Source organism: Chiloscyllium plagiosum, unplaced genomic scaffold (assembly GCF_037043375.1).
Source record: "Chiloscyllium plagiosum isolate Xiang-an unplaced genomic scaffold, Cpla_swu_hap1 HiC_scaffold_7, whole genome shotgun sequence".
Lineage (NCBI taxonomy): Eukaryota > Metazoa > Chordata > Chondrichthyes > Orectolobiformes > Hemiscylliidae > Chiloscyllium > Chiloscyllium plagiosum.
The window spans coordinates 60154756-60167074 of NW_028270145.1; the positions used below are offsets into that span (position 1 = coordinate 60154756).

Sequence of the window (12319 nt, forward strand, 5' to 3'; positions counted from 1 at the left end):
CAGAAGAATTCTGATGAAAGGTCATCATATTGAAATGTTAATTTAACTTCTGCCTCCATGGATACCATTTGACTTGCTGGAGTATTATAAAATTTCTAGTTATATTACCATTATGAAATATTGCTAGTATTTTGGCAGATTTGAAGGACAGAGAAACAGAACTCAAAGTTCTGGGGAAATCTTAATGCAACTCAAAACCTAGTTCTGAACAACAGTCATACTGGGCTGAAAATGTTATTGCTGTTTCTATCTCCACAGATACTGCCAGACCTGCTGAGTTTCTGCAGCATTCTCTGCATTTGTTTCAGGTTCAGATTAAAACTATATTCTTGCATTCTGTTCTATTACATTGATGCACTTATATAAGGTATGATATGTCTGGTTGGCACGCAATACAATACTTTCTTGGTACATGTGACAATAATAAATCAAATCAAATCAAATCAGCTTTACAGCATCCTCAGTGTTTTATGTGGCAGCATTTTGTTTTTGCTTGAGGATGTATTCATATTTGGTCTCAAAAACATCACATTATGTAGACATTACGCAAGTTATTGCATCTACATTATCCATAAGTTTTTTGCTGGCTGAGTGGGAACATACCTTCATTTCCTATGGTAGTCTAAAACAGTAGTATATCAGGAGTTGTCACCATTCCATTGCCATGCCTGTAGTTGGCCTCACCATCAGACTTCTATTCCAAACTGAGCAATGCATTGTCATGACTCTCGTCACACCTGCTGGGGGAACTCTACTACGAGTGAAGTTAAAGCCTCCACATCTCCCCTGTGACGTGTGTCGAATATATAATATGGGATACATAAATCTACGAAGAATTATTTTGTAACTGGAACAAAGAATTATTCCATAAATTGTTGCAAGTTTTCCCGATGTTATCAGTGTTTTCAATAAAAGCAAAACTGAAGTCACAGTCAAAACTCTTCAGTGCATTTGAGGGCAAGGATTAGCCCTTTATAGTTCTAGTTAACATTGGATTTCTTTTCCTCCAGCCAGTTGTGATTCTGGCTAAGCATTATTTGCATGCTTTCAAATGTTGGAGCGTTTTTAGATGTAACTCACCTTATCCCTCTTTTTGCATACAAAGGTTGGAGCTAGTTATAGTTTGGGCTCTATATCAGAAAAAATAATTCTGAGGTAAAGGTATATATCACAAATTCATTAGGATATAAAATATGAAGAGGTACTGTTTGACAATGGAGCCCAGAAGAAGGGAACATGATTTAAATATTGCAATACAACACAGGAGAAAGTCACATTGCCCAACATGCTTGCAATAATTCTTTGGAGTAGTTATCCGATTGTTAATATACTGCTGCTCTTTTCCCATAGCCCTGCATTATCTTCCAAGTAATATCCACTTTCTCTTTGAAACTCTATTTTAAATCTGCTTCCACCACACTTCTATGTAATGCATTTCAGGTCATAGCAACTTGATGCATCAAAAGATGATCTCATTTTCCCTCTGGATGCAGACCATATCAATAACCTCTGGTAGACAGCTCTACAGGCATATGGCAGTTGCAGTATTTCTCAATAATATCAATGGGGAATGTTGTGTAGCTATGATCACAGTGCTGCCCATCCCTGGGTATTTGGCCCAAGTCTGTGTAAAGCCCCTGGAACTGGGACAATGATGACAGTTATAATGAAGTTAATAAACACAGGGAAGATCCCACTTTTTGGAAATAGACCAGAATGCATACCTGTTTTTTTTAAAGAAAAGGACAGCAAACCTTACATCAGAAACTCGTGGGTCATCTTGAATTCATTATCAGGATCAAAGTGCTCTGAAATGGCAGTGACAAATAACAGTGAACATGATTTCAAAGGGATATAATAAAGTTTAAAACCCGTGATACTCCACACCAGCACATACCAGAACTTCTCCTTTTAGTTTTTAGTTGTGTTCCTAATAATCACTTATGCCCTTTTTTTAAAGTGCCACTTTAACTAAGTGGCTGTTTATTTTATATGTACAGTACATAAGTAATATGGTATGGAGAAATAAATTTCCTCTGATCATAGCTTTGCTTGAGGCTGCTTTCATATTGGTGACTTCCAGTACAGTCAACCTGACTGTATGTACGTATATTTCAATTTTAGAAAATTTGAATCTACAATTACTTCAATAAGAATGCATTGTCCATAATGTCTTCAACCAAATTAATTTCAGATTAGGAATGTTGCTACAAACCAATGCCTTGATAATATGGGGCGGAAGGAAAACGAAAAAGTAGGCATCTTCAATTGCCATGGCATGGGAGGAAATCAGGTAAGTACCCAGTGTGAAATGACCTAATTTTTATGTTATTTTTCCTTTTATTTCCTGGTCTGTAGCTGGGCACATTGATAGTCTGGTTAGCTGGCAGGTCGGGGAACCAGAAACAGAGGGCAACAACCAGGGATCATCTGTGATGGCCCTTGGCAACTAGCATAGGAAGAAGAGACACACCCTCGCAAATCTGTGTGGCATCCTTTGAATTTAATTAAGGCTCCCAGTTGTGCTGTGCGGAAGCCCAATTTAAACATGTTTATGACCTGTTATGCCTCAACATAAACACACAAGACAACCTCTTGAGGACACAACACTCATATGCCACAAAACATGCATTGTAAAAATGGCACCAGGTGCACACTGAGTGAGTTGGGAACATTTTTCCTGTTTTATTTTTTTTAAATCTGATCCAGATGTCTTCAACCCATTGTGGGAGGATTAATATGCTAGAGGTTGGTTTTAAGGTTACGGAAAGTAGTTTTCATGGAGTAGAATCATAACTCACAGACACAGTACATAATTTCATAAATTAATGTTTTCATATATTGCAACATGTATGAATAATGAAACCTAAATAAATGAATTGGAGATGCCGGTGATGGACTGGGGTGTACAAAGTTAAAAATCACACAACATCAGGTTATCGTCCAACAGGTTTATGTTGGACTATAACCTGGTGTTGTGTGATTTTTAACTAAATAAATGAAAATGTGCTACAGCCCTAATCTCTAAGTTCTTGAGCTTCTTCTCCTTTCTACCATCCCTATTTCCCTTAAGCATCTGTATCATGTAAAATGTGCTTCAACTAACCTGTATCCATCTAATTGTGGGTTGAGGTCTTAATTTTTCAGACAATATGTCTATTGTAGGCCACCAAACATGAAAATGGAGGCCTTCAGACGTGAAGATGATTACCAGCTATGACTGTTGTACAAAGTATGACATGAGATTTAAGGCCCAGAGACAATGAGTAATGTTTCTTTTTTTCTGCTGGTGTTAGGTCATTACAAACAGAAAGTGAAAATGAGGAAAAGGTACAAGGAACTATTTACATGTGACAGGTACATGGAATGGAGCCTATTGAGTTAAAAAATTCTGTGTATCTGCTGCATCAGTCTTCCTTCCTCCAAAGACACCTTTTTATTTCCAGCAACAGTCCTCTCGACTGCTTATTTCTGTATCTCAGCAGGCCGTCCCTGTAATTTTTGCTGGGGCTGAGTAGGCCTTTCCACACTAGATTCACCCCCTAAATTCACAGCAGAAGTCACTCCAGGATTAAAGTTGAAACTTTATTGCTGGAACAGCACAGCAGGTCAGGCAGCATCCAGGGAACAGGAGATTCGACGTTTCGGGCACAGGCCCTTCTTCAGGAAGGGCCTGTGCCCGAAACGTCGAATCTCCTGTTCCCTGGATGCTGCCTGACCTGCTGTGCTGTTCCAGCAATAAAGTTTCAACTTTGATCTCCAGCATCTGCAGACCTCACTTTCTCCTCACTCCAGGATTATACATGACTAACTCCACTTGAGCCATCAGACACCGACACATCAGGTTCTGAAACGCTGCTTAGTGAACTGTCATTGTATCAATTTTGAAAGTACCTTGCTACATTCCCCTCAATCCCATTGACCTTTTCTTAACAGATTATTATGATCCACATACAAGCTGCTATTGAATACAGTAGAAACTTAATTTAAGATTTTTTTTAAGCATCATTACTTGATTGTTAGCTTCACAAACTGGGTAGGTACTTATTCCCCTTGGCATCCCCATATTTCCTTGAGGAGATGCAACTGAGCTGCCTTCTAGAGCTGCTACAATTCATTTGGTAGACCCAAAGTGCTTTTTGGGAAGGAGTTCCAGGTTGTTGACCCAGCAACACTGTAGGAATAGCAATATATTTCCAAGTCAAAATGGTGAGTGACTTGGAATCTGCTCTGTGAAAGTTTTGACGAATTTCTGGAGTCAATCTTGCAGATGTTTCACACTGCTGCTACATGGCTTCAGTGGTAGAGGGATTGAATATTGGTGGATGTGATGCAAATCAATTGGGCTGCTTTGTTCTCAAATGTGCCAAGCTTCTTGACTGTAGTTGAAGGTGCACTTATCCAGGCAACTGGGGAGATTCCATCACACATGTGCCTTGTAAACAATGGACAGTTGGGGGGAGTCATCAGGGAAGTTGCTCACTGCAAGATGTAAGCCACAGTATATGGCTAGAAAAAATGAGGTCTGCAGATGCTGGAGATCAGAGATGGAAATGTGTTGCTGGAGAAACGCAGCAGGTCAGGCAGCATCTAGGGAACAGGAGAATCGACGTTTCGGGCATTAGCCTGAAGAAGGGCTAATGCCCGAAACGTCGATTCTCCTGTTCCCTAGATGCTGCCTGACCTGCTGCGCTTCTCCAGCAACACATTTCCATCACAGTATATGGCTGGTCCAGTTTAATTTCTGGTTAGTGTTAATTGGCAGGATAGAGATGGTGGGGATTTAGCAATGGTAAATCTATTGAAAGTCAGGGGTCAACAGATTCTCTCTCGTTGGAGATGGTCACTGACTTGCCCCTGTATGATGCAGATATGACTTGCCACTTGTCAGCCCAAGCCTGGATAATATCCAGGTCTTTTTTCATTTGGGCATGAACTGCCTCAGTACCAGAGGATATGTGAATAGACCTGAACATTTGTGCATTCATCAGTGAACGTCCCCACTTTTCTGACGTCATGGAGGAATAAAGGTCATTGATGAAGCAGCTGAAGTTAGTTAGGCCTAGGACACTACCCTGAGGAACTCCTGCAGAGATGTCATGGAGCTGAGATGACTGACCTCCAACAGGTCAGTCCTTTGTGCCAGGTATGACTTTCATCAGCAGAGAGCTTTCCCCCTTGTTTCCACTGATTCCAGTTTGCTAGGTTCCATGATGCTGCACTCAGTTGAATTCAGTCATTGATGTCACTTTTACCTCACCCCTGGAATTCAGTTCTTTTGTCCATGTTTTAACTAAGGCTGTATTGAGACCAGGAGCTCAGCAGACTTGGCAGAACCCATAAGACAATAAAATATACGAGCAGGATAAGGCCATTCAGTCGTTATTGATATTCTCCTGCCTTCTACCTGTAATTCTTGATCCCCTTACTAATCAAGAATCGATCTACCTCTGTCTTAAATACACTCAATGATTTACCTTTCAAAGCCCTCTGCAGCAATGAGTTCCAGAATTACCACCCTTTGGTTGAAGAAATTCCTCCTCATCTCAGGTTCCTTCAATCTGAGGCTGTGTCCCAGTCTCTCCTACTAATGGAAACATCATCTGCCTGTCCCCTCTATCCAAGCACCTTAGTATCCTGTAAATTTCAACCTAATCCCTGCCTCATCCTTAAACTCCAAAGAGTACAGACACAGAGTCCTCAAATGCTCATACTGACAAGTCTTTCATCCCCAGGATCAAAGTTAAAAATCACACAACACCAGGTTATAGTCCAACAGGTTTAATTGGAAGCACACTAGCTTTCAGAGTGCCGCTCCTTCATCAGGTGATTGTGGAGGGCTCAATTGTAAGTCACAGAATTTATAGCAAAAACTTGCAGTGTGATGTAACTGAAATTATACATTGAAAAGTACCTTGATTGGCTGTTGAGTCTTTCATCTGTTCGAATCCCATGATAGTTTCACTTCTTTCATGTGTAAATCACAAAACCTTTTTTTAAAAGTTGCATTCTCAGGTTAGCTGTAACAATTGATGTTAGCTAGACAATATGTTGTGAGTATATTGTATATGGTTTATTTTCTTGTATTTATAATATATTTTCAGTTAAGGTATTCCTTATAAGCAATACTTGCAAATTAGAAGCTTGGCATTTGTTTAGCAAGCACATTGAAACAGCAATAAGTTTCTGTGGCAAACCAAATAATTCTTAAAATGCTAATACTTTGCATGCGTAATCATGAAAACAAATTATATTCACTTAACCTATTCAGAGATTCAGCTAGCTTTGAATTGAGTGCCATCAGAATACATCAGTAACTTACACTCTGTGTGATTTCTATTTGCAACACATATCAAACACAGCCAATTGTAATTTTCTTTCAAGTTGAAATCAATGGACAAATAAATTGCGGGCCACGCACCTATTATTTTCTAATAAGGTGCCTGCTGCATGCATTGCCCTCTCTATGACCTGTGGAGTGAGATGCTTTTGCCATTATTTTGTTAAGTATTGAATATTTGAGTGTCTATAGCCTCCATCAGTATTGGGGCTTGAGGTGGATGATGTGGAATTTCACACCATAGACTACCATGTGAGTTTTGTGGTTCCATCCTGTCCTCACACCGTTTTCTGCACACAACTATGACTTCCGCAGCTTGGAATTGGGATTTTCTAATCTGCCTTCAGATTCCCCGAGGTAGAAGGTGATTGCACTGGAATGAAAGCAGTCTGTGCAGAAGGGGTTGGGGACTGGTGAGGGACAATGCTGTAGACAGATTTAAATGTCCTCACGGGCCAAAAGACCGGTTGGTTCAGTAGCATCTTCAGGTTGAACTTTAAAGGAAATTCGCCTCCCCACAACAGTGACTCGACTACTGAAGCTTGTTTTGAGTTTATATTTGAAAAATAAGATTATAGTGCTTTCTCCCTCACTTCATGCAATGTTGTCTTTCAACTCCTCTTAAAATCCTGAAGTAGTTATTGGCTGAATGTAATGCTGACAACATAGGTCCTACTCATTGGTTGGGGAACAGTTTGGAAACAGACATCATTGATCCAACCAAATTAAATGCCTGAATGGGCAGCGTTAGGCTTTACTCAAAATCTTAGACCCTGTTCATGGAAGTCCCACAAAGGTTAACAGCCAATCTGAGGCTAGCAGCATTCCATCACTGACAATGCCATCAGAAGCGTTACTACTACTGGTATTGTTCCATGGACTTCACTGAGGATGATCATCGGACCTCCTATCTCAGGGAGTGAGAACTGAAAGAGAATTATGGGAGACAGTAGATGGGGGATGGGGAGCAGAGTTCATTGTGATTGAAGGGCAGCCCATGCACTCTGACAGAGGAAAAAAAACACCGAGTACATCTTCTGCATGGGGGTAATAGCAGCCATTTCCATTTTCATTTTCATTTCTTGTTCTCAATTCAAAAGTCTATGGAAAGACAGTGCAGTTTAATAAGCAACTTTATGACCTTAGAATTTTCTTGATGTGTTAGGCTTTCACCTGACATCACAGTTGATTTAGGACATCCCAAGTTAACGGCAGCTGAACTGCAGATATTTTTGAATTCTTTGTATTTGGAAGTATCCCTTCAGTTTGCATTATCACCAGGTGCTTTGTCCTTTTGAGAGGTGAAGAGAAAGAGATATTTCTCCAATATGTTCTAGTCAAAAATCCTGTCCTTATGTCAAAAGCAGCTCTCTGTACAGCTGGTGTATGTATCCCAATGTCTGAGGTCCTTGCTTCCGAGCTGAATAATTGCAGGAGATGTTTTATACTCTAACATGTGAATTTCTCATCAAGGTGTAAATCAAACAGGTGATCCAGGTCTGATTAATGATTTCAGTCTAATTGGGTTTAAATCTTAAATTCAGCTCAGACTGGTTCTTTTTATTAATAGGAGAAAGTGAGGATTGCAGATGTTGGTGATCAGAGTCGAGAGTGTGGTGCTGGAAAAGCACAGCAGGTCAGGCAGCATCCGAGGAGCAGACTTGCACCTGAAATGTCGATTTCCCCTGCTCCTCGGATGCTGCCTGACCTGCTGTGCTTTTCCAGCACCACATTCTCTACTCTTTTAATTAATAGCTTAGCTCGATGAATCTTTCTTCAACCTGTGATCAGGTAATTACTGTGGCTATTTTAAAGTCATAGTTTATCCCTTTTTCAAACCATTTCAGTCCATGGAAATCCCAGGTATTAAAATCAGTTTTGCAAGTGGATAATACAGTCTTTACTTCTATTGTGATACTAATCACCATTTAATTTTTGAAGCACTGTTATCTTATCCCTAATCATTTTGCTTACTACTTCTGCCATGCTAACTGACCTGCAGTTATGTTTTCTCTCCGCCTTACAACCCATGGACACTGTGAATTTTGGGATTTTCTAAGATCAAAAGCAATTTATACACTTGCTATCTCTATTAAAATCCTACTTATAGCACACACAGTCCAATAGGTTGCTGCAAGTGTTTGTATTTCACATGAGCTGTCTCCCACATTTCTTTCAAATCCATCGACATATGCATTCACTCCTTTAGCCATCATATGCTTAGTAAACTCCCCCTTAATTGTAACTGTGCCAGTTTGTTGAACCATTCCCTATGGCGGTGAGTTCTAAATTCCAAACAATCTGTGTAAAGACATTTCTAGTAGTGACTATTATATTTTTATGGATCCTAATTCTGGCTTTACTGCATCTTCTCTGCCTAACCAATTGTATAACCTTGAAGAGCTCTGTCATGTTCCTCTCCCACCACCCCTCTAAATCTTTACTCTAGTGGAAAAGGCCTAAGTTGCACAGTGTTTGCAGGGAGGTAAACCTTATTCATTCTGTATCATTCTAGGAGATTAGATCATCTTCTAATCTGTTGGGCTGAATGTGCTCTCAGTAGGGTTTTTAAAAATTACCTTAAAATTTTGAGAGTATACTTCATTCATAAGTTATCTGTAAGTTAATAGATTTTTATTGTAAAAAAAGTTATTCATGAACAAATTACGCCTTATTAAGATGTATAAAACCATAAGGGGCATAGATAGAATGAAAGCATATAGTCTTTTTTTCCCAGGGATGGGGAATTGAAAACTAGAGGACATAGGTTTAAGGTGAGAGGGGAAAGATTTAGGAAAGACTTGAGGGGCAACTCCTTCACATAGAAAGTGGTGTGTATATGGAATGGGCTGCCAGAGAAAGGAGTTGAGGCATGTACAATAGCAACATTTTTTAAAAATTGGATAGGTACATGGATGGAAAGGGTTCAGAGAGATATGGAACAAATGCGGGCAATTGGAACTAGCTGAGAGGGCATCATAGTCAGCATGGACCAGTTTGGGCCGAAGGGTCTGTTTCCATGCTGTATTGATGGCTCTGTAATAGTAGTCTCTGTCCCTACTCTATGACTCTAAATGATCTTTATGTACAAACACAAGATACTAAAGCAGTTTTGTTGAGGCATTGTGGATTAAAAAAGAACAAATTTTGGCATTTGACATTTCCTGCAGTTGCAAACAAAGGCATTTCCTACTCATGTAGGAAAATATTTTCATAGATTTTATGACAATGAGAGGGTCTGCTAACTGAACAGACCTTCATCGTACTTCGACTGAAAGACCTTAGATTGTAGTCTGTCCCCTCTGCCTTGTCAGCAGCTGCCTCGTATTTCTGTACATCCCTCAGCATGTAGTCCTTGATCTTAGAATGTGCCAATCTGCAACTTTCAGATGGATTAACGGTCAAAAGTGTTTTCCTTTACAGATTTTTCCGCAAAGGAGAGATAATGCATAACAATCCTACTATTTGGAGCGTACTGCAGCAATGAGGCCAGGCCCATCCTTCATAACACTGGGGACAGGGAGAACCTAACCTTAACCTTTAGGTAGAGATAATTACAAAGATAGTGAGTGGATTCATTAGTTGTGACCCTCCAGAACTCCCTAGATCTTGAAATCAGTGCCAGAGTATCCTTTCTCTAATATGGGAATCAGCACTGTTCACTGTTGGGTAACATGGTGGCTCAGTGGTTAGTACTGCTACCTCACAGCACCAGGGAGCCAAGTTCAATTCCAACCTCGTGTGACTACCTGTGTGGAGTTTGCACATTCTCCTTCTGTCTGCCTGGGTTTCCTCCAACAATCTGAAGATATTCAGGTTGGGGGGATTGGACATGCTAAGAGTCCAGTGATGTGTAGGCTAGCCATGGGAAATGTAGGGTTACAGAAGTAGGGGAGTTGATCTGGGTGGGCTGCCCTTCGGAGGGTTGGTGTGGATTCGATAGGCCAAATGGCCTGCTTCCACACTGTAGGGATTCTATGATTCACAGTACATCAAGTGTAGTCTTCTCAAAATAATGTACAAGCTTAATATAACTCAGCTACTTTCCAATTCTATCCCTGTAGAAATGAAGATTAATTTGTCCATCTGACTTGTTTGCCTTTAAAATGGATGGATTTGCATACAGGGCTTGAATTTTGATGATTGGTTCCATGCTTTCCACTTATCCTGCTGGTCTTATACATCTATTTCTTAACATTCAGCATAGATTTTCTCCTTTTGCCTTGCTAATAAGTTTTATCTTTCCCTGCTGATCTATTTACTCCTGAAAGGATGTGAATGCTGTTTTGTTTGGCCCAATAACATTTATTTCTAATCTCTCTTGCACTTTCCAGTATTCAAATGAGATGTGGACTAGTGTAATAAGTATATTTATACAGGGGCCATAGTTATCCTTCATGCATACCAAGTTAATGTTCAAAAGAACTGGATTTGATACAGCTTCTTTCTTTGTTCTTTTATGTTACAATAACAATGAACATAGGTCTAAATGCACATCTTTATGGAAATACATGCAATTTTAATTTTAGTTTGGATAGTTCCCTGCAGATGTCCAGTTACCATGAGACTCAATCCTGCTCTGTGTAACATTCTGGGAGCAGTGACATTCAGCTTTGCTCACAGTCTTGATGAGAATACTTTAAATCAATTAAAAAGATAAATTAAGGATTAGTGAAAGTTCTCTGGGCTGAACTGAAATGTCAGCCAAGATCAATTTGATTATGCACACTTTTGAGTGAGATATTTGAGAGGACTGGTGTAATTATTCATAAGCACAAGTCTTTTGTTAAAATTACTAAGCCTCTTGAATGAATCATAGGGCATCTTTCAGTAAAAGACATATTAATTTTATCTTTATTGTAATACTGGTCAGTTGGAAACATTGTTGCTGATAACATGGCATGTAGTACTCACTGTTGTATTTCGTGTTGGGCAATAGGTTCTATTATCACGGGATCTGAGGCCATACCCTACCTAATGCAACTCAGTACAAGTGGGGTGGACTATTCTCCATGATGTAGTTAGTAAAGCTTAAAAAAAACTTTCACATCTGTTGCAAATGGACAACAAGGAAGAAGGAACATAGGAAAACCATTCTTTCTTTTATCTCCATGATCGTCCATATGATTTAAAAGACATTTAGATAAGTACACAATTAGGAAAGGTTTGGAGGGATATGGGCCAAGCACAGGCAAGTGGAATTCGTTTAGTTTGGGATTATGGTTGGCATGGATGGATGGACTGAAGGGTCTGTTTCCTTGTTGAATGATTCAGTTTACCCAGCCTCCCTTCAGTTACACTGTTAGGCTATGATTTGATTTTTCCCCTCTTCAAAGTTGCTACTGCTGCCTTGAAAAGGCCAAATACTCTTCATTTGCTCTAACTCAAAGAAAAGTGGAACTTTGGTCCTTTTAAAAATGCTATAGCCAAAACAATGGGAGAGACAAAGTATTGTAATCAGCTGTTACCTTTGGTTTGAATTTAGTTAGTCCATAATACATACAGCACTTCACAAACACTAGAAACTGAGATTATTATTTAGTTTTCACATTGTATAGTCTATCACCTTGTGATGATTTGGCAAAGAAAAAAAAATTTCTATCACAAACCTGGGCCAGCACCATAAGAAAAACTAAATTAAAAGCAGGCAATGGTTATCTCTCTTTACTGAAACCTTAATATCATATCAGCAGTTAAGTACACCTGTAGCTGGTAATAGGTAATATTGCATAATAGCTGAAAATGTGTTGCTGGAAAAGCGCGGCAGGTCAGGCAGCATCCAAGGAACAGGAGAATCGACATTTCGGGCATAAGCCCCTTCTTCAGGAATGAGGAAAGTGTGTCCAGCAGGCTAAGATAAAAGGTAGGGAGGAGGGACTTGGGGGAGGGGCTTTGGAAATGCGATAGGTAGAGGGAGGTCAAGGTGAGGGTGATAGGCCGGAGTGAGGTGGGGTCGGAGAGGTCAGGAAGATGATTGCA

General features: G+C 39.8%; 1 protein-coding gene across 5 annotated transcripts in view; it reads left to right on the forward strand.

The window, feature by feature from the left end:
• Positions 1-12319, forward strand: part of galnt13 (polypeptide N-acetylgalactosaminyltransferase 13) — a 421608-nt gene that overhangs the window by 328946 nt on the left and 80343 nt on the right. For 4 of the 5 annotated variants that reach the window (XM_043693775.2, XM_087989067.1, XM_043693777.2 and 1 more), the window contains one exon: positions 2195-2293. The exons of the other annotated variant lie outside the window; for it this stretch is intronic. In XM_043693775.2, the coding sequence (XP_043549710.2) occupies positions 2195-2293 (99 nt within the window). The remainder of the gene's footprint in view (positions 1-2194; positions 2294-12319) is intronic. 5 annotated transcript variants of the gene reach the window in all.